The sequence below is a fragment of the Melozone crissalis genome, unplaced genomic scaffold (genome assembly GCF_028551555.1).
Source record: "Melozone crissalis strain CALT ecotype California unplaced genomic scaffold, PUWL_Pcris_2 ptg000063l_1, whole genome shotgun sequence".
NCBI lineage: Eukaryota > Metazoa > Chordata > Aves > Passeriformes > Passerellidae > Melozone > Melozone crissalis.
The window spans coordinates 10242898-10270098 of NW_026535841.1; the positions used below are offsets into that span (position 1 = coordinate 10242898).

The 27201-nt window shown below is 45.0% G+C and overlaps 1 protein-coding gene across 2 annotated transcripts in view; it reads left to right on the forward strand.

The window, feature by feature from the left end:
- The first annotated feature begins 2819 nt into the window (after positions 1 to 2819).
- TTC28 (tetratricopeptide repeat domain 28) overlaps positions 2820 to 27201 on the forward strand; it is a 75503-nt gene continuing 51121 nt past the window's right edge. For both annotated transcript variants that reach the window (XM_054288589.1, XM_054288590.1), the window contains exon 1: positions 2820 to 2898. In XM_054288589.1, coding sequence (XP_054144564.1) covers positions 2872 to 2898 — 27 coding nt within the window. In that variant the 5' untranslated portion in view covers positions 2820 to 2871. The remainder of the gene's footprint in view (positions 2899 to 27201) is intronic.

The following is a 27201-nucleotide window of genomic DNA, read 5'->3' on the forward strand; positions in this document are numbered from 1 at the left end:
GGCTCAGTCACTCATGCAGAGTCTCATCTGTAAACCCTTGTGAGGTGCTGTGTCTGCCTTCAGCACTCTGGCTGGAGGGGGGAAAAGTGACACACACAGAAGCACTGTCTAATGAATTGAAAGCTGCTTTAATAAATTCAGAAATAAAAGGACTTGATTTCATTATCCTTCATGAATTTGCCAGGGGAATCAGCTGTTAGGAGCTTGTTCTGCAGTGCTCTGGCTGTGTGGGTGTTACTGATGCGCTGGCATCTCACACTGCCAGGGAAGTGCAGGTTGGTACTCTGAGTCTTCATGGACCTGCTGAGCACTGACCAATTTAGCTGCTATCTAACTAGAGTGACACAATGAACTGAATTCTCATTCTGCTTGGATAGCCTGACCTGCAAACTGCTCAACAAACCATCTCCAACAGGACCTTTTCCTACTAGCACTGTGTGATTGTTTCTGGGCGATGCTCACGTGGGTTGAACAGAGGGAATTTCAAGGTGTAACAAAGCTATCAACTTAGAATTTATTGAAAAGAAAGGACTATGCAAGAAATGTGGTAATACATCAGACAGTTCAGGTTCTTGCCAAAGATTAATTTGAAGAAGATACTTAAAAGGTTTTTTATCCATTGAGTTGTAAGATTGAGAGCTATCAGATATGCCTAAGAATGCACAGCTTGCTTCTGGTGTTCACTGAGTGTAGGAAAGGAGGACCATATACTGGACTGTCAGATCTACAATGCAAATTTAAAAAATTTACACCAGTAAATCAAGGAAAGTAAAAAAATAGAAAGTATTGGTGTAGGCTGTCATTGTGCTGGATGATTTTGTGCTAACTGGCCAAAATAATGACCATTATTCACTCTAAAGTAGTAAAAGGAATAAAATATATTTGTTTGTGTGTTTCCTTGTCACTGGACATGACATGATTGAAAATGGTGTCACCTTTATCTTATCTCAAGTTCCCTTATGCTTCAGTCAGGAGTCACATCCAGGGAGGGGTGGGCTTTGGTGGTCTCAGCTTCTTTACACAGTGTTGCCATAATGGACAATAAGTCCTTCATAACAATGTTTAAGCCGTTAACTGCAACATTACAGTCTCTCATGACAGCTCCTGTGTTGCTTCCACTTAATTATCCTTACTTGGGAAGAATTTCAAAAACCTCCTGTTGATTATGTCAAAACACCACATTTTGTAATCTGTGTGAATTTGATGAAGCTTCCTTCTGACAGCCACGTGGAGAATGGCATTGTCTGATGCTGAGCACTTATTTTCTCGACTCAGGCACCAACTGCTATGTACAGAACTCTTCAGAATTGTCAATACCTGTTTTTCAATTTATGGAAATCTGAGTTCCAGGGCCCACTGCTCTGCTGAAGGGCAGAGCTCTGTGAGACACTAGCTCTGAGGACTAAAACCAGCAGGAGTTCCTGTTCCAGGCCACACCTGTTCTTTTCAGTCCCTGCTGCATTTCAAAGCTTTATTTTTCACTTGCATCTCTCTGCTGCCATGTGCACTGTCAGTAATCCCGGGGAAGGTGTGGGAACAGAAACACAGAGCTCGTGTCTGAGGGTAGTGGGACAAGATGGGACCTGCTGAGGGCAGCTTTGGGTCTATGTCTGAGCTTTGTGTTGCTGTGGAAGGGAGTGGCATCTGAGCATCAAGGCTAGAGCTGAAATACCCCTGTTAGTGCTCTGGTCTCCCTGAGACCCAAGGCATGCTGTCCTTTGGGACTGAGGAGCTGCAATGGAAAGAAGCAAGTGCTGTATTTCCAAGGGACTTGGCAGTGAATATTTTTTGACCTGTGTTTTGATATTACATTTGCCATTACGTTTATTGTTTACCTCCAAGATGCTGCATTGTTGGTCATTCCCACAGCAATGAAAACTACACCTCTGCACCATTTCAGTAATGTAAGCATGGAGTTAAACTGTACTGTGTTCATGCCCTAAGGATTTGTAACTCTCTTGAGCCTATTAGAGCAGTCTCAGAACAGCTCCAGAGCTCAGGCTGGAGCTGTGTGATGTTGGAATAACTGGATCCCTGGAGATGGCCACAGTGCCCAGCTCTGCCTGCAGCCCCAGCCCTGGCAGCGACATCGCCAAGGGAAAAGAGCGTGAACAAAGGGCAGAGCTGGGGCTGCACAGCCCTTCCTGCTGCTCCTCCGTGTGCCCGGGGCTCACCTGTGTGCAGGATACAGGGACTGTCCCCGTGTGCTGGGCTGTCCCCGTGTGCCCCTGACGCGAGGGTGCTGTCCCCGTGCCCTGATGTCTCCGTGCCCGGACACAAGGGCTGTCCCCGTATGCCCCTGACATTGGGGGCTGTCCCCGTGTGCCCCTGACATTGGGGGCTGTCCCCATGTGCCGGTGTCACCCGGGCTGTCCCCGTGCCCGGACACTGGGGCTGTCCCTATGTGCCGGTGTCACACGGGCTGTCCCCCTTTGTGCCGGGTGGCACCGACAGGGGGCGCAATAGCCGCTCCCGCTCGCAGCGCCCCCTGCCGGCCCGGTGCGTCCGTGCCCGCTCGCGTGCGGCGGGGGCGGGGCCGGCGCGCGGCGGGGGCGGGGCCGGGCGGGTGCCGCCCCTGAGCTGCCGCGCGCCGGGCGGGCCGGGCCGGGGCCGTGTCCTGGTTCGGGTCTCGCCGCCCGCGATGCGCCCGGGAGCGGCCGCGCCCCGCGGGCCCCGGGCGTGACCGGTGCGGGCGGAGCCGCCGGCTGGGCACAGCCCCCGCCCATGGCCCGCGCGGCCGGGCCGGCTGCTGTCCCGCGGGACGCGGCGCGGGCCTGGCGGCGGGGCCGGGCAGCATGACCGCGGGCTGCGGCCCCGCTGCGCCCGCCGCCCCAGCGCCACCTTGATGCTGCACGTCCCCGCTCTACAAATATGATGAAATGGCAGCCCCGGAAGAAGGTGAGTGCCGGCGGGGTCCCTCGGCGCTGCCCCGGCCCGCCGGGAGCTCTCGGGGCCGCGGGCGGGTGCGGGCGGCGCCCCGGCACGGCCGCGGCTCCCGGTGCCCGCGGAGGGCCCGCCCGGGCGGAGCGCGGGGTCCGTGCGGGGCCGCGGCCGGGACGCTGTTCCGTGGCGCTTGGCAGCGCGTTTTATGGATGTTCTTTGAAGGGAAAACCCAGCAAAGCGAGTGGGCTGTGCCGCCCCTCTGCGGCAGTGACCCTTTGCTCCTGGCAGCTGTGGACTATTAAACTTTTTATTTTCTTTTTTTTTTTCCATTTTAGTTTTTTGTTTGGCTTTTAGTTGTTTTTTTTTCTCGTTTGGGAAAGCCTGCTTGAACCAGCAGGGCTCCTTCTGTAGCATGTTGTGTGATACTGTGTCTTACATCAGGGAAGAAATCGGAATCATATGTGAAAGGCATGAGAGTGTCTCTGGCTGTGAGTGTGAGACGCGAATGAACGGTGTTAGACTGTCCTGGTTGGAACGTGCCTTGTGCCACTGCAGCTCCGGCTGATCACTCAGGCTTTGTACACGGCTACCTCATCTCTTTTCAGCTAGTCTGAAGCTCTTCCTTCAGTTTTTTTTTCAAGCAAGTGATTGTACCTAGTGAGAGGAGTTCTTATTTCAAGTCATTGTCTTGTAAGAAGGATAAGCAGATGACAGTCAAGCTTGGTGGGAGTGTTGGTGCATTTTTCAGGTCCCTCTGTGCCTCCTTTCAAACTAGTTTTAAGATGTCTACAAGCTGTAGGTTTTTAAATGTCTGTTTTTACTATTTTCAAGCGAATGTGCAGTCACTCCTGTGGTTACGGCTGTGGAAACCCCTCCAGGCCATGGTTACAGCTGTATTGACTGAACCACTGAAATATTATTCTTGGCTGTTGGCTGGACTCCTCAGCTCTGGAAGATTCTGTTCAGAGTGTCAGGATTCACTCGACAGTATTGGCTCACCCACTTATGCTTAAATCACCATGTCAGATGGTTCTTTTTTTCCTCTGCATTATTGTCTGTGTCCAAATTGAGTTGATTTTGGGCAACCAAATTTGATTGTATAGAGGGCACACGAGACAGCTGAACTTCTCTGAGCTGTCAGGCTTGTCTGAGCAAAAAATAATTCCTGTTCCTGGTGTGATGTGATGCAAACTGTGTTCGTGTTGGGGTAGGCTGTGTGTTCAGCTGTAGTCCCAGGGAATCTCAGCAGAGGTTCCTCAGGCTGAGCTGCCAGCAGCCTCACGTGAGCACGGCTGGGATTTCTGCTGGCCCGCTGCCCTTGCAGCGCTGCCGTCATGTGCTGCTCGCTGCAGCCTCAGCAAAGGGGCTGTGCACGCCACGCAGGGGATTCTGCTGCCCCAGCTCTGGGTGGCACAGAAAATGAGACAGGGCAGCTCTGAGTGGCACCACAGCCCCTGGTACCGCTGGTCCTTTCCTCAAGTGACTTCCGAGAAGTCATTTCCCTGCCTGGTCCCTGTTAGAATACCCAAATAGGAGCTGAATGCTTGTGCTGCTTCACTGAATCAGGAGTCTCCCTTGATTTATTTGTTTATGCTTGTGTTCTGTTGCTTTACCCATGTTTTTGTTATTAAATGTTTAAGGTGTTTTGCTCATTGAGAGCTATTTGCTTTCACAGCTGTGAAATGGTGCTGTGTAGAATCTCATGCAGTTTATTAGTCCTGTGTGTAACCCTGGAGTATGCTCCTTTGTCTGGTGATTCACAGATACAGCTATTGCCTGGAACGTGTAACCAGTTCTCTTGCCTTCAGCAAGTGAAAAACTGAATTTGCTTGTGGCTGAAATACTCCTGTTGTAAACCATGTGTGTTTTTAAGTTTAAAAAAATGACTGTTGTTTACTGATATTTTCCCACAAGCATCAGAACTAATAAAGACTCTTTTCCTGTGGACCTTGGTGACTCACCTCTGGCTCCACTTCCTTCCAGGTTCCCCCTGCATCCTTGTCTTCCAGTCCAGAGCAAGGTCCATGCTGGCCAAGTGCCCTGGGATGCAGGCACTGGGCCCAGGAGCCAGGGGCTGCCAGGGCAGTGTGTGAGTCTGTTGCCTTGGGAAGTCAGGCTGGAATTCCATCCCCTGCCTTTGGGTGAGCACAACTGCACTGACAGCGTCTCAGGAGCCAGGAATTGTACAGGGTCTGGCTGCAGCCATGACTGATTCGTTACATTGATCATATTCTTTGAAAAGCATAAAATCAGCCATGTCAGGGCGTTCAGCAGCTCAGTTTTTAGGAATTTCATAGAATTGTTATGTTTGGATGCCAAGTCCAACTGTCAGCCCTGCATCACCATGTTCACCACTAAAGCATGTGCCCCAGTGCCACATCCACATGTTATGAACATTTACAGGGATGATGACTCCACCACTACCCTGGGCAGCCTTGCCAGGGCTGGAAAACTCTTTCCATGAAGAAATTTTCAATAATATTCAACTAAACCTTCCTTGGTATAACTTGAGGCCATTATCTCTTGTCCTGTTATTTGTTACTCAGGGGAATAACCCTCAGGTGGCTACAGCCTCCTTTCAGGGAATTGAAGGGAGGGAGAAGATCCCCTCTGAGATTCCCCATGTCCTGCAGCTTCTCCTCATCAGATTTGCTCCAGACCCTTCACCCGCTCTGTTCCCTTCTCTGATGACCTCTTCCATGATCTTCTCTGGCACTGAGGGCAGGCTGGCAGTTCTTGTAGTTCTGAAACGAAACCTTTCCCTTATCAACACCTCTTTTTGAAGATTCCTTTGGCTCAGGGTACAGTTTGCTGGCAGAGCCACGTGTGCTGCCCATGGGATGCTGGCTCAATTGGCTGCCTCCTCAGTGAAATGGTGATTTTTGCTGGATCCCTGGACTTGCCTTGGGCTGCTCTGACCTGTTGTTGGCCAGGGTTTGCTGCTGCTCTGGGCTAACAGGAGAAAAGAATGGTGTGGATGGTGGTGTGGTCATGTTTGCTGATGCAGAATAGTGAATCTGTGGATAATAATAAAGATATCTTCATACTTGTGAGTGCATAATGGGGTACTGGAGTTCAGATGAGAGCCATTTTTTCCAAACTGTTCAAGCCAGCAAGTTGTATGAAGTGGTGCTTCATGTTTATGAAATGTACCTTGTTTATATGTAGGAGCAGTGTGGGAAATTCTGCCTGCTTGAGCCTGATAACAGCAGCTGGTTTAGATACTAAACAAAATTGCACAGAGGAGTCAATTGCTAATCAATTCTGTGACTAAATGCTGGACAAAACCTGAACTGACTGTGGTGGGTGTGGATGTCATGAAGCATTCAGTAAATCATCAATAGCAACACAGGGCTGAGCTGAGCTAGCCCTTTGTTCCTGACTGCCACAAGTTGGGCATATTTACCAAGAACATTTCTGCAAGAAGATTCATTCATGTGTAATACTCTGTGTACAAACAGCTTCTTCAGTTTTCCTGGAGTACAGAAGAAAATATGCTCTTAGGAAATTCATGCAAATCTCATTATCTCTCTGCCATAAGTTACTCTCTTGGAGATCAGTATTTGTTTTTTGAAATCTGAATGTGTATATTATGGTATGTCCAAGTCCTCTGTTTGTATTTTCAGTACGTGCTGGAGACTGGATCAGTGCATTTCATCTTGGTCACTGTGTAATAGTAGGATCCAAAAGCTCGGATTTATGTTTCTTTTTCCTTGTAATCTGTAACTTTGTGCCACCATTCCTGGCTCCATCTGTTCCTGCTGCTACTGAATCTGGGCACACACATCATGTTCTCCATGGGAGAGGAGCTGTTCTCTTGCTGTGCCATTTGGAGCTGAAATGGAGTTGAATGGGAGTGTTTGGGTTCCTGGGACAACCTCTGTTATTCACTAGAAACAATGAAATACCTTTTTGTGACCTTGTTCTTGTCAGTAATGATGTCTGTGTGACTCTTACAAGCAAGCACTGTGGGGAATCTACAGTGATTGCAATCTGTATTGTGCTGCAGCTAAAATGTCACAGGCTGTGGAGTCCTTTTCCATGGGGAATGGCATGGGCAGCCCCTGGATGGGCCATTGGTGTAAAAGTCACTTTTTCACTCTGTGTTGTGGGGTGGAATGGATTATGCTGTGGAAAAGGGCTGGGGAATGCTTGCAAGGCTGATCATTCCTGCAGAAGAGCATGGGCTTAGCTGACCTTGGTGTCCTTCCTTCTCTGGGCAGGTTGGCAGGTGATGGGCAGCACTGGGATTGGTTGCATGAGGGTTTACTGATGTGCCAAATACCATGATTTTTCTAAGCTGGAAAGTCAAACTGATTTTCCAGAATTCTGTTCATATTAGGTGAAAATAAGAAAATTAATTTTTTTTTTAATATTTCCCCCCCTTTTCTTCTTTTCCTTTCTCCCCTTGCTTCTTTCCCCACTTTCATAACTGACAGTTATCAGAGGAGTGTTCATGAGCTTTCCTATTTTATATTTTTAAGAGACTTTTAAAATCTAAATCTACCCTCTTATATGCTTAAATAAACAGAAAAGGATAGTATTCCTGACCTGTTAAATATTGCAGATCTTTTCCATTTAAGGCAATCCAGTCCTTGGCTCTGGAATGATGTTATGCCTGAATTCATAGCGATCTGAGCTGGTAATCTGTTGTTCTGCTGGGATGGACCAGTGTCCTGCCTTCCCCTTAACAATTAATGAAATCAAAAAGCTTTTTTCAGAGAGGGGAGAGCCTGAGGGGAAGGCTGATTAGGTGGGAAGGGGGCTGAATTGAATATTTCCAGTAGAAAAGTCTGCAAAATCCTGATAGGTCTTACCCCATTTCCCACAAAATTCTGTGATGAAATATGCGCTTTGTAACTACAGTGCATCATCTATCATTTTTTATATCTGATGTGAGTTTCTATATCTTCACTTCCACTCTTATGGGCATAGTAAGATACCTGACACCTGCTTGGTGTTGCAAGCTCTTTTTCTGTTTCTGTACTGTGTACAGCAAAGACCCAGCACCTTCTGAGAGGACAGTCCCCCAAAATGTTATCATTTTATATCTTGCTATCAAGTTGCCGTTTCCTTTCTCATCTCTTGTGCTTCAGGGTTTCCTGCTGTATGGATAGTTGAGTTTCACCTGTCTGTGACTGTTTAGAATCTTTCAGCACACTAAACACTCCTTGATAATACTGTTTATCTGTTGGGTCAGTCATTAGCTCTGATAAATTTCCTTTGAAAACTCTTGTTCTGGAAGATGCTGTGCTTTGAGCAAGCTCAGCCCATCACTGCAGATCAGTGAACACTGTGCTCCCTTTCCACAGGCTTGGAGCAGGATGTTCTGCTGTACTGCTGGAAGGCTGAATTGGGATATTGTGGGATAACAGAGATGTATGGGGGCAGCAGCAATCCAATGGACTCTGCTCCCACAGCTGGTCACGAGAGATGAGGGATTGTACATATTTGCTTATGAAAAATGGTGAATAACTGACATTACATGGTCCTGACAGACATTTTCCTTATGCACAAGGAGAACAGCTGACAGACATTTTCCTTGTGCACAAAAGCAACAAATGCAAATATTAGTTTCTCGTAACCTCTGGTATTTTGTTTGCATTTATACAGTTTTTGCAAATACTGGAGCAGCTGTTGCCATACTTGTCCTTATTGCCCAAAAAGGAATGCAAATCCAAATGCTGTGTTGGAGCCTTTGATTCCCTCAGCAGAACAGAACTGTATGTCCAATATGCAGTGCTATAACTGATTTTCCTTTGATGTAATCTCTGGATATGATCTATTCCTCTTCTTCTGCATGCACTTCTAAAAATCCATATATTTTAGGCTTTTATGAAAACCTAATTATAGAGTCATTAAGTAGGGTTTGGTGGTTCTGTTAAGGTTATCAAAGATAGATGCATATTTTGGCAGAGCAGAAATGTGGGTTAATCAATGTGATGGCAACATACAATTCACCAAGAAAAATATTCCTCCTCTATTTCCTAAATAGAGCATTTGATAGGAATGTCCTTTGCAGTAAGTGCTGTACTGCAGAATTTCAGTGTAGAAGATAATTATTACTTGTAATTATGGAAATTTCTGCAAGGGAAATTGTTTGAATTTGTTCCTGTTAGGAAATGGAATTGCTCTACTTGAAATATTTGAATCCTTTTAGATGATTAATTCAATCTTCCTTAATTCCTGTGTATGGGTCTTGTAACCTTCTGATGCACCTAAAATCATCCCTTCAGTCCTGCTCATCCATTTGAATTTCTACTAGAGCTTACTTTGGTTTAGAAGAAAAATCCATGACATGCACAAAGCTTCTGTTAGACTGGGTCTATTGCTTCAAGAGCTGACAAAAGAGGTTAAAAATGAGCATGAAGTTAGATGTAGGTGGAGGTGAAAGAAGAGGATGTGAGAGCTGGCTAAGGTCTGAACTTATGCCTTGTAGTAAGGGTGCATGATGTGTACATTGTACCTGTATTGCACTCTGGAGTCAGGTTGGATTTGTAAGCACTGCTCTGCACAGCTCATCATCTTGCTGTGTTTGTACTTGTTTGTCAGAGCTCTGTATTTGAATTGAACACTGGAAAATAATTTCATGATTTGAAGTCTTTCTGATTAGTTTCAATGTCACTTCACAATGTTTTGTGGAGAGAATGAAATCTTCAGTTGCCAAATGACATTAGTGCTTTTTAGTATATTTGTAACATTCTTCTCTGTGTTACTTTATTTAAGTAGAAATATCCTGCTCTGGTAAATCAACCCTTGTAATAGGGATTCCTGGGTCAATTTGTAAGAGAAGCAGCTGCTTGTATTGCTGAGTGTATTTAACTGGAACTTGGAATATTAGCTTGACAAGAGCAGCTAAGCATACAAATCTGAGAAAATACAGGCAAAATGAAATTGTAGAATTCCTTGACACAGGTTGGATGGACTGGTTCAGCCACAGAGTGTTTGGGAAGGAAAGCTTGTCTCTGGAGGAATGGAAAAGGATTCCCTGTGTGAGGCAAACACAGTGGTTCCTAACTGAGCCTAATGTGGGGTAACAGCAGAAGCCCAGCATAGAGGGATTTTTTGCAGAGATGCTGATTTGAAAAGGTTTGGAGTAATGAATAGGGAAATGCTCTCACATTGCTTTCTCCTATGCTGCAAAACCCAGGGCTTTATAAATAATAAAATACCTGTCTGTGTCATCAGCTTAATTGGAACAATCTCTGAGACCATTACGCTTTGGTTAGCCACAGTTAAAAGTGTCAGTAACATTCCTACTGGGATATTTATTAAAGCTGTATGGATTGTGCTGTCAGCAGAGCTTGGGTTTGTTCCCCAGGAGCACAGCTGCCTGGCCAGAGCTGCTCCCTGCTCCTGCCCTGCTCAGGATGCTTTGTGGATCCAGTGGCTGCTTGGAAGCGACCCGTGGAAAGTGTGTTTGGTGGCAGGGGGCTTGGCTCCTCAGCACCTCTCTGCCCTCTGAGCCTTGCTGGTATGGTGGTTTTTTTTAAATTTTTTTTTTTATAGAGAGTAATGTCATGTTTTTAAAAAAAAAAATTGGTTTTTTCCCATTATATAAAAATACAGGTCTTCCTGTCAAAGTTACTTATTGTTTCTTTTATTCTTCTTTTTATTATTTAGTAGCTTACTACATTTAATGGAGTAAATGAGGATTGTGAGATGAACGTAAGTGTGACAACTTTTTGCAAGCTATGATTACATGCTTTCCAGGGCAGCACTTACTTACAATTCAGTGCCTACAGCCATTTGAATAACCCAGATCTGGGCTTGTGTAGTTTCTTGCCTACATTGAAACAAAATTGCAAGCTGAGGTGGGAATGTTTATGGGTTAGGCTAGTCTGAGTCTCTGAATAAGAATTAAGTGTAGTGGCTTCAGTTGCAAATAATTTCTGTCCTTTTAATGGAAAACAATTTGTAGAAGCACTTAGTGTGGTTACTGTGCAAGTGATTGAATCTTTCCTGGACACAGGGTGCTGTTTGGACAGTTGGGTATTGAATTTGGGTATTGCAGTGATGGGTTGAGCTGAGCTGGAGCTGGCACCTCATGAGCTGGGCAGGTTCTGCAGCTTGGGCTCTGTGGTGGCTGAAGGAGGCAGGATCTGCATCCTGGGCTCTGTGGTGTTTGGAGGAGGCAGGTTCTGCAGCCTGGGCTTGGTGCTGCAGTGGTGGACATGCAGGGTACCACACTGCAGAGGATTTGGTTGCCAAGATGCTTCTCTTGGCCATTGCTCTGGTGCAGGGTCCAAAGGGATTGTGCAGGTCTAGGAGCTGCTGCCACCTCAGGTTAATTGGGATGTTGTGTATTTGTAAAGAAGCATGGCAGATTGTATTCTGAACTAAACAGCCATCAGAGGGATAAAACCAACTGTCTGCCCTCCACGCTGGTTTTTCTTTTAGATTTCTATGTATTTTTCTTTGTACTTTGCCATTTCTCTTTCCTTTTCTGATTATCTTGTAACCTGTCAGGTGATGATATCAGCTCGTCTACCCTGAAACCCGAGTCTGGAATCGAAGGAAAAGCAATTCCTTTGATACTCTGGCAACTATTCACATTTCTCTGACAAACCTCCTCTGCTGTGACTTCCTTCAGCAAACACGTTTTAGACAGGCTGTCCTGTATGGATGGCTGCAAGAGTCTATTCTGCCCTCTCTTAAAGTGGAATCACACCTAAGCAAGCATGAATTAACCTCCATAAAACATTCAAGTATTTTTACTCTTAAGTGGCAGGAAGGAGGGACTTAACTGATACATAAAATATCCAGCTGTGTTATTCATGTTAATTAGGCCTTTGCAGAGACTCTTATGACTTGGCACCATCCCATTTTCCATAGAAATGTTACTCTGTTATGGTTGGAGAGCCCTTTCATGAATTTCTGGGTTCTGAGTATTAGCTCTTACTCAGATGCAGACTTGTGACAAGGATATCTGGGCACAGGAACACCTTTGCCAGTCTGTCACAGCATGTAATGCAAACCACAGCTTCCCCCTCCTCAGACTTGCTAGAAATCCTTCCATGTGGGAGTGCTGAGGCTCTGGCACAGGTTGCCCAGAGCAGCTGTGGCTTCCCCATCCCTGGAAGTGTCCAGGGCCAGGTTGGATGGGATTTGGAGTAACCTGGGATAGTGGAAGGTGGAACAGGATTGGCTTTAATGTCCAAACCATAGAACCAGTGATTCTGTGAACAGTTTCCTTCATGTGGAACAGTGCAGTCCCTCAGCCTCAGCAGTCCATACAGATCACTTTGATGCTGGAAGCACCAGTGCCTTGTTATAACTGCTGCGCTTGAAAAGTCTGAGGGTAAGCTTTGTTTGGTGAAGAAAGAATGGAGAAATCATTTTGAAGCAGTGTTTAACTTCTGTCTGGGATTTTCTAAGATCAGATCAATGCAGCTGAGATTAAAGAAAGGAGGAAAATATCTTCCTTTCAGGAAGTCAAGTAGCTCCCACAGTAAGTGTTCCTATTGAGCTACAGTTTTCTTCAGCATGCCACCAGTTATTAGCAACACTATAAAGAATAGATTTCTTAGGTTGCATGAAAAGCAGGTTGAGCTGTAGAGTATTTTGCAGTGAAGAAATGTGCTTGAAAGTGAGCCAAAAGCTGTCGTTTCCCTTTTCATCTATTAAAAAGTACATTAACACTGTCAATCACCAGGCTTCAGAGGTTAGGCAAATACAGTCAGTATCTGCCAATAAAATCAAAGATTTAACACATCTCACTATCAAAGTTAGATTAAAGAGAGAAATTTGCCATATGGGCAGGAGCCCCAGCTGTGCTCCAGCTCGGGTGACTCTAAACAAGCCATGATCCTTTGAAATCAGCATTGTTCCTGCAGTTAAAGCAGTGTGAGTGGCTGGGCAGCAAGGCCAGCACCCCTGGGTGTCCTGCATCTTCTTGTCCTGGGGAAGGGTGGGAAGGCAGCTGTGGGAATCAGGGAAATCTGTCAGCACTTGCTCCCAGGGTGTCCCAGTTGTAATGCAGTTGATTGCATGGTGGTGAGTTGTTTGAGTACAGGTGTCACTTTTATGTTTTTCTGAGACATTAATTCTGTTCTTTGTGTAGCTGGCAGAAGTTAAAAGCATTTGGTGGATTCTCTGTGCTGCTTTCCTTTCTAATTGGCATTATGTTCTGAGCAGAAGCAGCAAAGTCCATCCAGCAGTCCAGGCTAAAAGTCAGCTAAGTTAGCAGAGAAATTCCCATTATCTTCAGTAGCTGTTGGATCTGGGTTTGCCCAACCATTTTATGCCCGGATTGCTGAAGACATTAGTGTTGAATAATGTATATTATTTTTCTTACACTGTAGATTAAGCTTAAGACCTTGTCAAATCTTGCTTTTACTCTCTTTTAAGAAGTAGATTTGTGTATTTGTTTGTGGGGTTTTTGTTGGTTTTTTTTTTTAATAGACCTCCTTAGAAGTCTTCAGAGTCTATGGAAATGTTCATTTCCCCTCATACCTCCCCCCTCTCCCACCACAAAGCTTTATAACACTTTAGCAGCAGTTGCTTTGCTCTCTCTGCAGCTAACTGGATATTACAGCAAGAATGTTGGAGTTTGTACATGCTTGTTTTTATGGGAAAGTGTTTCCTGGACCCAGCAATCTCCATATTGTGCATTACTCAAACTTCCTTTGAGCTAAACAAGAGCTTCTGGGGTAATAATATTTTTTTTTTTTTAGTGTTTCTTATAGTTTGCAGTGACTTTGAGGGTGTGCTGGTGGCTCAGGATGGCCAGTCTTGTCACCAGGGTCAGGGATCTCTGGAGAGCTGTACCTTGTTTTTGAGTCTTTCCCCATTTTTGCCTTGAAACTGGATTTTTTAAATTTGTCCTGGTTGGGGAATAGGACATCTAGATCAGATGAAATGAAATTGTAAACATGCTACAGCTCTGGGAGTTAAAAGCAATTCAGCTGTTTTAAATGTAAATGGTGTAGGATTATATACTTGATTTGTTATAGCTTCCTAATTCTGCCTGCCTCAGCACTTTACTGGCAGTTAATTGCATCAGGGCTCGGAGAAACATTCCACAAGCTGCTGAAGACAGCTTTGCCACAGTCTGACACACTTCTCCCTTGGTTACATAGCAAATGGACACTCTGGGATAATTAGTGAGGAGGAGTTCCAGTGGCCTGGGTACTGTTCTTTGCAGCCTTTTGCCTGTGAAATCCTCTCTCTTCCAAGTCTAGATGTCTTTTATTTTGTGTATCAATGTGTGCAGTGATTAGAATGACTAGGTCTGTGTTTTAGTGGGTAAAGAAATATAGGGAAATATTTAATATTTTGCACAGGCACTCAGTGAGGGAGATACAAAGCTCCCCAAAGCCACAATTACTTAAACTTTCCCCTAGTTTTTATTCAATGCACAGAAGTAGTCCTGGAAGAGTAGTAATGCATTTAGGTTCTCTGTTACAGAACAAAGGTCTTAGCAGCAAAAATTCCCTGTTCAATTTGATCTCAGACAAAGAGATCCAGTTTGATGGCACTGAGATGGGAAATGCCCAGTTACACTCATGCTTAAATTTGAGGCTCTGGGAATCAGGTTGAATCACTGTCTTTTTTGTCTTCATTTTCCCATCTACAGCATTTGTTCTCTTCTGTAGATCAGCATCCCTCTGAATAGGTTGCCTTTGTGCTCTCACAGTCCTGACTGGCTCTGTACATGGCTTTAAAAACAGAACGTGACAAACCCCAAACTGTTAACAATTAGTGCAGCCTGGCAAGTTGCTCTGTGTGGTAGGCTGTCTGATGTGAAATAATGCATTAGAGGAAAATTTTCCTGAGGGAAATTAGACTCAAATATGCAGGTGGACCATGTGTCTGTCTCTCTCTCTCCTGGAGATGATGTGTCTTCTGAGGCATAATTAAAATTCTTTACAATTGTTTTCACAGTACACACTGAATGGATAAGTGTGACAGTTGAATGACAGGCAGATATGCAGCCTAGGACAAGCAGAATGGGTGAATATAGTTTTCTGACTCAAACTTTTGTTATGAGCTGAATTCACAGCTGTTAAGATATAGACATGAAATTGAATCTGCCATTCTAGATGCTGATTTCTTTTCTTTGTGCTTCTTTTTGTATGTTGAACCTCTTACTAGCTCTTTCTTCCCAGATCCTTCCCTGTCCAGGGGTTGTGGTACATTGAGTCTGTGGGAGTGGGAGCTGATGGTCTGTGGCTCACTCTGCTGAGTTTAGGGAGGAGTAATGTCCCTTGTGATGTGGCAAGGCAGTAACAGATCCAGTAACCTTCACACAGAGCTTTTGGCTGCCTCCTCTTTGCTTAGAGCATCTACACCCTAGAGGCTTAAAAGACTGATGACCTGCCAGGTGCCACATTTACTTCTTAAACTTCTGGTTTTAACCTTGATCTTGTCTTGTTAATCATCTGGACATTGACTGATTTATGGTTTTGTTCCAATAGTTGAAACTAGGATTCACCCCATTATAAGTGCTGGCTTTGTTAACCTGGACTCATTGCATTGCATTGCACTGCAGCAAAAGTGACCTCAAACCTTGTAGTCATTTCCAGAGACATCATTAACCAGTCTGCTGGACTTCTTATGGTCCTGATAATGGTTGAACCATCTACTTTTGTAATAAATCCTAGAAACCCTGGACTCCACCCCAAGGTAATGGTGCCATGTGCACAGATGCTCTGGTTCATCCCTTAGGAGCTAGGATGTGTCTCATGCTATTTCACCCAGTGTCCAAAGGATCACCATCTTCACCTGAAGCTGTACCCCATGTGTGTCTGGGTTGTGACAGTGAGTGGAGGGATTACAAGGAGGTGTCCCCACTCTCTGTATTGCTGCTGTTTCATTTGCCATGTCCAATTGAATCCATTTGACCAGTGGGACACAGGCATTTCCTTGCCTGATACTTATTTTCGTTGGAAAATACTCTTTCACAGAATCACAGAATAGTCTTGAGTTGGAAGGGACTCAGGAGGATCATCAAGTCCAGCTCTTAAATGAATGGCCCATATGGGATGAGCCCCATGGCCCTGGTATTATTAGCACCATGCTCTGACCAGCTGAGCTAATGTCACAGCTGATGTCACTCACTTGACCAGCCTTGAATTTATGGAGGTGCTCACCTGGTCTCATGTGGCACTTGGAATGCAGACACCACTGTTGCTTTTGTGTTGTGCAAAAGGTCACTTAAAGCTGCACTGAAATCAGTTTCCCAGTTTCCACCTGGGCCTGTTTCAGGGGTTCTTATCCTGGGGTTTTTCCACTGCAGCTCTGTGCCTCCATCTGATGGGGAAAGGCTGAGGTGCTGAGGCTCAGGACCTGCCATTGTTATGGACTGACTTCAGGAGTGTTTTCATTTCCATTTATCTCAAGTCTCTCATTTAGGAACACATGAGGGAAAGAGCCCATCTTCCACTACTGGAGTGTGTCCTGCTTGTCCTCATGTCCCCTGGGATTGGGGCTGTCCCTTCTCCTGCCCTGGTTCCACCTCAGTCCCCGCTGCCATGGAGACACATCACCAGTGGCCATTACAGTGGTGCTGAGATGGCAGCTCCTGCTGTGCCTGCAATTCCCATCATCCTGCTTCCATCAGCATTTCTCTGGTTTGAATCCTGCTTTGATGAATTCCATCTTCTCCATGCTCGCAGCACAGTGCCCTCCCAGACATACAGTCTCAGATGTAATGCTTTGTGGCCCAACACAAGCTGTCTCTCTCTTACTCTGATACCTCTTAATCATTGAAATGCAGCATTTTGAGCTGTTGCTGCCATCTGTGTTTTGCATAAGGCTTCTTCTGGCTTTCACATGGTGTGTGAGAAGTCAGGAGATCTGCATCTTCCCCAGAGCAGGGGTGGTAGTGTGCCCATGGGATCCAGCTTGGGGTACCTGTAATTCCAGTATGACTGGGGACCCAGTCTAATCCCTGTGCATAAAATGGGAAGTTTTCTGCAACAGGCAAGTCATGTGGATTCTGATGTACCTTCCTGTGCCAGAACTGTAGCAAAGAATGCACTAATCAGGCAACACATCTGTGGGTAGAATTTAATGGTTGTTTACTTACTGGCTGTCAAATTGGAGTAAATTTGTTGTAGTTCAGTTTGGAAATTGTTCAAAACTGGTTCTGAATGATGACAGACCGGTCTTGTGTATCCTCTGGAGGCTCTCAAGCTGGCCAGGGCCTTTGGTGGAGGTGTGAATAGTGTCTGCTCCTCTGGTGGGATGCCAGGCACTTGATCAGTATAAGCAGGGCTCGTATCACTTGCAGCTGCTGCAGGGTAACTATGAAACAGCTCTCAGGCTGTGGGCAGGGCACCATTTTCTTGGGGTATTTATTTATCATGAAGCTGCTACAGGAGCTGTAGTTCTGTAAAACCCTGGGACAGCCACCCTGGCTTCTTCAGAGCATCTGGCAGGAAACTGCCCTGAAGTCCTGGTGACTGTATAAAGCGCTGATCAGTTCATTGTTTTAATTTTCATTGTGGTTCCTTTAGCTCCTGGCTCTCCAGCATTCACAGCACAATTCCATCTTTGTTTCAGTGTCACTGTCTAATGTGTGGTGGCTGGTGACAGTGCTATGCACAGAGCTTGTGGAGTCTCTCTGAATTAGTTTGCTTGCATCTGTGGGAAGAACTGGAGCCAAAAATCTCTCCTTTCAGAGGATTAGAATCACATCATTACTGGAGGGAGTTCAGAGAAGAGTGAAAAAAGTGATTAGGGGCCTGGAGGGACTGATGTATGAGGAGAGATCAAAGGGGCTGAATTTGTATCATTTGGATAACTGACTGAGTAGGGAACATAAAAGTCTGTGATTATGGAATGTGTATAAACAGGGATGTGTCAGGGAGAGATTATTCAATGTGGGATGATGAGAGCAATGGAATTACAGTAGAAAGGGGCAAAAAGCTGTTAAATAGGAAAATTTCCCAACAATGAGGTTGGGTGTTCAGTTGCCTTTTGCTGTAAATCCAGTGACTTGAGCTATTGCTTTTTAATTTCCTAATGAATGCACATAAAAGGTTTTTAATAGAGGGAGAAAAGAGAAGATTGGTGCAGCAGTGGCTCTCTGGTTTTGTGTCCCTTTGGCCTCTGTGGCTGCATCTGCAGGGTCCATCCAGCTTGGGTGGGACTCCCTGAACAGAGAGCAATGAGCTGTCAGGAAAAGCCTTTCCTGGCTTTTTCATCAGGTTAATGTGATCAGGCTGAGAAGAGTTCACCTCCCTGTGGCATCATCCTGCTGCAGGCTCTTGGGATTTCAGGAGATGAATACTCACACAGTCAGTAGCTGTGTTGTTTGGTTCAGCAGTTTGGGCTGCCTTGACTTTAAAGTGGGATCCAGGACCTTACTTCCAGAACCAGCAATTGCAGAAATTGGTGTTATTTTAGATAATATTTCCAGGATGCTGCTTTCATGCCTCCTGCCAGGTGTCTGTGCTCTGCATTTCATGGCAGCTACATCCCTACCTCTGCCACTGAATTACATTTTTAACAGTCTTTACATGAGTCTGGACTGCTGTATCAATTGACTGGTTATCTTCTCTACTGATGTGAATAATACCTTAAAAATTGCAAAACATGTTTTAGAAATTCCAGACTTCAATTGTAGCCGAATCTTTCTTTGCCTTCAAGCTAAAGATCTATTTTAACTGAAGTGGTGGCTTGAAAGTTTTCTTTCCCACCTGCTTATAATACCAAAACCTGGGAGGAGGGTTATTGTCATAATTTTCTACCTTGTTGATAGTTTAAAGCAAATCTTTTACATTATCTAACATATCTTTGCCATTATAAGCTGTGGTAGCACTCTATTTTTTCCTGTGTGGCCGAGAATAATAAATAACCTGTTTGAGGCAGTGCCTTGTGTCCTGTGCTTGTGGGTGAGCTTTGTCCCTGCTCTTGGGGCTGTGCTCAGCTATGTGGGGTCTGGCATGAGCCATGGAGATGAGGCAGGTGCTGAGTGATGTAAGGAGATGCTTGATAGGCAATGTACTGAGTCCTGTGTGTGCAAAAGGAAGATCAGAGTGTGCGATAGGGTAGGGATGGGTGTCTCTAAAGGCATTGGGATAGTGCATTCTCTTGGTATTGTGTGTTTCAGAGCAGAGGCTTATTGACTCAGGTACATGAAATAGTGATGCCTCCAAGCAGGATTTCCTCTGGGAGCAGTCACGTGAAAGGGCAGAGGGGAGAGGATTGAAATTGAAACCTTCAGACCCTGCTGAATTACTTTTTCATTTTTTTTTTAATGAGACTGAATTACTGAAGGAGCATTTACTCCTACCCAGGTCTGGAACTGCTGTGTCCCTCTCTAGGATAGATGTGAGATGAGATGTGGCAGGGCTGAGGTGCTGCACGTGGCATGAGAATTGCTGTGGCTGGGACTGCTGTGTCTGCTGGGCATGGAGCAGATGTCCTTGTGGGGAATATGGTGGCTCTTGGCTGCTTTTCCCCTGGATTGTTGTACAGAATCTCCCAGCTGTAAATGAAATGCATAGCCACAGAATTACATGTCAGCATCATTGTTTATAGACTGCTTTCCTCAAAGGAAGGATCTGGTGTGAGAGGTGCCCGTGTCTGAGGTGGTGTTTGCCAGGGTAGGACAGCAGCTGATGGTGGCTGACAAACAGGCGATCTTATGGGGGACAGGTTTTCCCAGATAGGAATTTTTTCAGATTCTTTGGTAAAAGTTTTTGTTTGTGCATTTTTTTGGTTTGGGTTTGGTTATGGAGAGGCTTCTAACACAATGTCAGAATGCAAATGCCAAGATGGTCCTCAAAAAGGTTTGTCCTAGGCAGGCCTAAGAGGTTTCAGGCTCTAAGTAGTTTTTCTGAAGAGACTGCTAGAGGATTTCTTGATCTGCTAAAGCAGGTTTGACTTATTTTCTGGCTGTAGGCTGCCTTGTGTGAGAGCTATCACATGGCCATTTTTCAGAGCTTGGCTGTGTGTTTGCAATTTTGCCACAGTAGCATGAACGTGTGCATAATCTGTGTGTGCAGTCCCAGTAAGGGATGGCCCTAGCACATTCCTTATCAAATTATAAATATAAAAATATCAATTTTTGTGTTATAGAAAAAATTAGAACATCTGATAGTGAATGCCTTATAGCATATTTAAAACAATTCTCTATATTATATTCAATGTGTGGAGATCTGTGCTCATTCCTCACAGATCCTCTGTTTTTCTCATGTATTTATACCCAGAGATTGACCAGGAAAAGCTTTCAGAATTCAGATTCCTGAATATGTTGGTTGTGGCAGTGAATCATTGCTAATGGCTGCCAGGCTGCTGCAGACCTCATTGCACAATGCCATTAGTAGCCAAAGAACTCTTTATAACCAAGCAAAGATTTTACAAGGTGCAGTAGTTTTCATCATTATTACTCTGTTAATTGTGTTACACTTGCTAACAGAGTATTGTTTCTGCTTTCCTCTGTGAAGTAAAAGAAATATGATGAAGAGTAGGCTGTTATCCTTGCCTGTAGCATGAAAGTGAGCAATGAAATATTGATGGCAATGCTGATGTCTGAGTACAGAGTTCACTGCCTTGACCTTCTGCTACCTGGCTGCAGCTCCAGATGGGGATTCAGATTCTGTGAGCATGTGGCACATCTCACTTCCAGCAGCACGCAAGCTCTTCATCTTCTGACAAGGCAGAGCAGGGTTCAGCTGTTTCTCCTGCACAAGCTGGTGTGCACTTCAGTGGTTTTCCTGTGGAGAAAGATAGAAAATTGTCTGCACACTCTTCCAGCCCATCCTGGTCTTCCTGCAGGTTGGCTCTCCCTTCCCAAGTGTGCATTTCCCCACTCACTTTGGGGTCCTCAGCAAACATTGTCAGGCTGCCCCTCTCCACCACTGTGTTCAGAATACACAATTCTGGAAGCTTTTCCTGATTGAGTCCAGTTGTACAGAGGTGGTTTGAGGAGTGAAAAAATGCATGCTCAGGGGCTGGGCTGGGAGACACCAACTGGGTTCACAGATCCATCAGGTTCTGCAGTCTAGATTCCAAACAGACCAAAATAAGGTATCAAAATATATTATTTTAAAAATCTTGATGCTTTGTCACCCCATCTCTTGCATGTTTAATCAGTTTCTCCTTCCTGTGGTTTCTGAGTGCAAAACAGGAGCCAAACCCGTCCCTTTAGATTGTGTCATACAATTGTCTTTTTTGCCCCTGAGACTGTTCAAGTGGAAGGAGCAGAGCACGGCTGGAATTTATAACCTGTGACTCTCTTCACTGAAAACTGTAATTTTCAAAGCAAATCTCTGCAAGGGGACCATGTTACTGTGACTTGTCACGCAGTATAAATAATGTTCTTTTCAGTTTACATCAAACAGAGCAGGCCATTGCTTCCTGATCCAGTGGAAGCTCTGGTAATTGCTTCTGTAGGTTCCATTTATAGATCAGACTTCTATGACTAAATTTAATTACTTACAGCTGAATCCAGTGGAAGTAATAAGTTCAAAATAACCTCTGTCATGCTGCTGTGAAAGCACCATGTTCCCTGAAAAAGGCACTTCCTAATTGTTTCATTTTTCAGGAGAAGTTTTTAACTTTCACCTATTTGTTGTGTGGTTGAGTGAAGAATGGAGCTGTGCAGGACTCTCCCTCTCAAAGCTGTGATGAATCTTCTCTCTTGCCATTTCCAGTTGTACTGAGTCACAAATGGGTGACTGCAGGAGCTTTTGTTAGACCCAATGTGGTGGTTGTCATCTTGCACAGTGGTGTCTTTCCTGAGCTGTGGCACCCTGATTGGGAGAATATTTGGAGATGTGTGATGAGAAAGAACAGATGCCTTGAAAGATTGTCATATAATGAGAGAAAAGCTTGGAATTATTTACTGAAGTGTTAACAAAGACCTAAAGGATGATGTTCTTGTTTTTCACTTAATTAGGCAATAATTGAATGAAAGACTGCTTAACTGATCTGCAGAAAAAATTGCTGCAGGACATTGCAGGGACACAGTGACACTGGTGCAGTTGTATCTTTGTTTATGTCTCTTTTTCTATCCCACTGGATACAGACTATCTCAGACCTGCATTTTCTGATGTTCATATGGTCTGTTAGCATGATTGATCTGTGGCTGGCTGTCTTTTTCCTCTTGCATATGCATGAGTGCACACACGTGCTCACTTAAGTGAATTTGATTTCTTCATTCCTTGTCTTTTGCCTTTGTCTGGCATGTTGTCGTTTAAATGACCAGTTCTTTCCAGACTCTTGAGTGTCACTTTCCATTTTTTTTTTTAAACATTTCCCCTGCCTTTTTAGCACCCAGGTGTTTCCTGACTCTCTGTATCCAGTTAATTACAATCACCAGTGCACAAATCCCACTGTGTAAGTGATGATACCAAGAGCCTTTGAAAAGTTTGTTGTATTTTACAAATAATGAATGGACATAATTAGTGCCTCAGGAAATTTACTGCAATTTAATCCAGACTCTGTCATTTAAATTATATTTTTAAGAGAAACATAGAAAAAATTTATTATTGTGAAAGCCAAAAGAGTATGTGCAAATGTAGTTGTATTACATTTAATTTTTTTCCCTCCCAAATAATCCAATATATTACAAATTTCCTGTCAGCATAGGTGGAAAAGGGAATTCCTTGGTGGCTGCTTTTCTTTTCCACTGGGAAAGCCACAGGCATGCAGTTCTGCTTCTGAATACTGCTCCTTCTTCCTAGGGAGGTGCTCAGGGGAATATCTCAGCTGAGAAGGATTCCTCTGTCATTTAGAGGATGAACTAGGAGGTAATTACTCATGCTGCCAGGTCAGTCAGTATTGATGGGGGTTGTTTCAGGATATTAGTACATGGGAAAGTCTTTGATGGTTGGGAATTGATTTAAATCCTACAAGCTTTGTTGTGTGTGACCTGCCTGTGTGCTCATATTATCTAAAGCAGATTTCTAGGAAAGCAGATTGCCCAGACAGATTGAGCTGTGCTCTCTGATCCCATCATGGGTGGTTGGGTGTGGCAACTGTGGGATTCCACTTGGAAATGCAGGGATTTTTACTTGCTGCCATACAGTTATTGATTAAACAGGCTGGGTATGGATTGCTGCACAGGTACCTGCCGAGCAGTGAATGCTAAAATGTGAAAAGAAATACGCTAAACCAATAAAATCTGAGTGCACACAGCTACCTGGAGAGCTCCAAATGATGTCTGGGCAAAGGCTGTGCAGTGCTCATCCCCTGCTCTGCTGAGCAAGTGGTTTTTAGTGGCACAGAGTGGTTTTTAGTGGCACAGAGTGGTTTTTAGGGGCACAGAGCTGTGGCTGGGGGCTTTGAGATGCTCCAGACAGGTGAGCCTCTGGATCTGAGCTGGATGAGCCTGAGTCTGGGTGACAGGGTGGCAGATGCCAGCCTGAAGCCAGCACAGGAGAGCTCTCTGGTCTCTTGTGCTGAGGAGCAGCACTGGGGCAAGGTGGTGCTGGGCAGCACTAAAGCAGGTTCAGAACCTGTGGGACCTCATGCACTGGGCATGACTGAGGGCTCTGCACGTTTTTATCTGAGCTTAGTGTTTGGAAGGGTGAGTGGGTTGAGTTTTCATCACCTCTTCCCTCTGGACCCTGTTCTTTAGTGTCTTCAGACCCATTCAAGCATCTTGAAGCGTGCTGTGAGTGAACAGCTGATGACCCAGTACTGACACGGAGATAAATTATTCAGTGTGTCTTATTTGGGAATTCAAGGCTTCATGATGAAACCTACAAAACTGTATTATGCCTCTGACATTCTGAGATTTCATCACTGTATCTTCAATTATTCACTAAGGCTGCTTGTTCTCCTCCTGGCTCTCTGACAGGGCTGCAGGCCGGTGGCAAGCAGCAGGCAGTGCTTCCTTCTCTTTGTTCTGCTTGCTCTTGGTACCTTGTGGAAAAGACTTGCCTGGTGCCTTCTGTATTAAACCTCTCACCCAAAGTTCAAATTTGTACAATTCACAGGCAGGGAAGAGTCTACAACCATCCCCATTGCTGGAGGTTTCTCAGTGAGCTGTAATTATTGTGAGTTTCTCCTTCCCTAGGGACAGAGCTTTCGCTGTGGCTGCATTTACCCTGCACGAATTCCACAGATGAGCAGCCATGACCTGGTTGTCAGAAAATCCTCTGGGAAATGCCAAAGAGAGGCCAGTGGAAGAGGAGGTTGCAGGAAATGCTTAAGGAAGGGTTTGTCCTTGGGGGCACAGCTGAGGGGGTCTGTGCCAGTGGTGCCTGCCTGGTGCTGGAGGTTCTGCCCATGCCCAGGGGCTCCTGGAATGGGGCTGTTACCATGGGGTGCTGTGTTGCAGAATGCTGAACAGATCCTCAGTGCCATAAAGCTCGAGCTGTTGGTTTTGTAGGGGCAGTTGCTGTGTCTGTTAGTCAGGAGAGAATTAACACACCAGATTCTGTGAGCTGGGACTCCCCTGTGCTCTCTCCAGGCTGTGGTCCTGGAGCAGGGTGGGCCCTGCTTGGTTTTCTCCTCCAGCATTCCTGAACTGTGCCTCTGGAAGTGCAGGATCTCTCTTGGCTTACGCGTCCCCTCATATTTGTACTCCACCACCTGGCACCTGCCTGCATCAGAGTCCAGATGTACTGATTTCCCATGAGCTGGAGGGAACTGTGACACATCAGACATTTCTCTTTGGTTTTGGTCTCTCTGTAGCTATTTCTGCATGATTTGCAGTTTCTATAAAGCCCTGATAGCTTTCTCAGGAGTCCAGGCTTAGGCAAGCCCTGCCTTGTGAGAATCCCTTCTGCTGAGTGTATCCTAACAGAGCAATGCCCCAGTATCTGCTGTGTGGAAATTTTAGTCTGTGGTGGATAATTTTAGAAAAGAGAACTGAAATTAATACTATGAACTCATTGCCTGACGAAGGAGAAATTTTCCTGTGGATGTACAGAAAAATATCTTCATTTCTCCTGGGATTCCTGGGGATGGAAAGTCTGAATCAAGGTTGGAGTCACCATACCAAGGCATGCCAAATACCTCAGAACTTAGAATATTTTCTTCCAAGCCAAGACCTTACACAAGTAATGGAGTTCACAGGATATGTGAGAAAGACCAGAACTTGTCTAGATAGACACAGCTTTTGCTTTCTTTGTCATCACTTAAATAATTTCAGCCAGATGAAGAACGGAGAAGAATGTATGAGGAGGGAACAGAACCTGCCCTTTACTGGCTTGCCCTGGGCACAGAACTTAGGCATGGTTGTCATTAGAAAGCATGCAGCCTCTTAAATTCAGGTATGTTCTGTAATAAAATGCTCTCTCCTGCTCATTCCAGTTATTTGAATTAAGTACAGTTGTAACTTAAAGGTTACTTAAAGATAACTTTAAAGGCAAGTTAAAGATGTTGGAATAAGGATTTCCAGGTGATGTTGAAGAGACAGAAAATGCCTCTGCACAGGGGAGCTGCTCATGTCCTCCACAGAGGGAGCCTTGCTCCTTAGACACACATTCAATAAATGGAAATAATAAGGAATTTGGCACTTTTATGGAACTGACACAAATCCAGTGAGTTCAATAGCAAAGTTGGAAATGCAGCCGGTACTCCTGCTGTTCTCCTGGCCTGTAGGAATAGAAGCTGCTAACTAGCATTTGGAGCCTCTGGTGCCATTTTGTGTATGATGAATAAAGGAAGGTAGATTACATTGTTTTCTGGTAGTCCAGTACAAGCAATGCAATGTTTTGTGTGCCTAGAGCACAGACCCTTGCTGTGAGACTGTATTTTCTTGGGGTTGCAAAGCTGAGAAGAGCTGGGTGCTCGCTCAGAAGGGCAGGGTGCTCTTCTACTGCTGTTTTGTCCCTTTTCTGAAGACAAGAGTGGATCAGTCTGATGGGTTGTTCATCTCGTGGCTGGTGCAAGCAGCCATGTGAAAACCCCAGGGATCATGGTGAAAACCAGCCCTTTGTGTTGGTTACCACTGCCTCAGGTTGGTGCTGATGTGAGTGAGAGGGAAGAGTCCCCAGTCCTTTGCTGTTCTGCCCTCAGTAGGGCTCCATTGTTTGAAGGATTTTACAGTGTATTAGAAAATGAAAATCGCTATTTTTGGACTTGGCTCTTGCAACCCCACCGAAGAATGACACCTATTCTGGAGTCCATCCAGATACTGTTCTAACAGCAAAACAGAGAAGTGGTAGGGCAACTAAAATAAAGCAGATGTTTAGCAGGGAAATAATTTACAATTGGCCAGTTTGATGGTACCTCTTGACCCTTTCAGGGCTGTTCAATAAAACTAGCAGTTTCCATAGCAACTACTAAATTACTTGGTGCTTCAGAGATCTGTGATAAAGGAGGCAAATCATTGTAGGGAAACACGGTGTTGATGTTTTTCCCCTTTGCATTGCAAGAGTAATGATCTGGCAAAACTTGCTAAATGGGACGCCCCTGCTGAAGAATTTTTCCCACGTTCACTTGGGCCAAAGAGATTTATATGTTTAGTACTTTTGCAAATTTGATTTTTCCCCTCTCCCCTGTCATCAGCTTTGTCCTTGGCAGGCGGAGCTGGCAGGGTGAGCCAAGAGGCAGGAGATGTCTGCAGTAGGTGTGTGCTGGGCTCCTCTGTCCCAGCCCTGCTGAGCATCAGCTGCTCCTCCAGGGAATATGGAACAGCCCCCCTCTGCAGGTACACTGCTATCCTGTGCTCTAACTGGGTGAATTTCATCTTACTTTTGTCTTCTGGGGATTGTACTGCTCAGGTTTTTTTTCTGCTTCACCGGTAAGAAAAGATGTAGCTTAAGATCAGGGCAGTCTTGAGAATGGACCCATGGAGATGTTGGTAAGGAAGTGGTTTTGGGGCTTGTTTTTCATAAAGCTCAGTGTAATTCTGGTGGCTCTCAGGGTGCATTTCACTTCTCTTTGAATGTTTGGTTGCATGCAGAGTGTTGTTCTTGTGGAGTCTGTCTGCTGTGTTGGAAAAACTAACTGTGTTAAAATCCTGAAATTCTAGTTTAAAATATTGCATTTCACTCATTCTTGTGAGACACAAATCACCATTTGCTGATCAAACTTTATCTGACTTCCAGCAGTTACAGAGGTTTTGGGTCATTTGGGTGAATTACCTTCACCAAAGTTGTTAAAGGGTTGTTAAATGACCTCTGCTGTATCTTGTCTCAGTGCAGACAAGAGTGCTTCCAAAACAGCCCTAAATGCTTTTCAGATTCACAGCAATCAAACAGCAGCTAAGACCAGGAATAGGTAGGATAATTGGGCAGTGCAAGACACAGGAATTTTACAGATGGAGAGTGAAGCCCAGTATTGGGGTCCAGAGGAAGAGTACCTGGACTGGGGAAAAGGACTAAATTTACAATTTAAATAATGGTACAGTACTGAAAGTAAAGTAAGCACCAGGTGATAATGGTGTTCAAACCAGCCCTGCCCCTC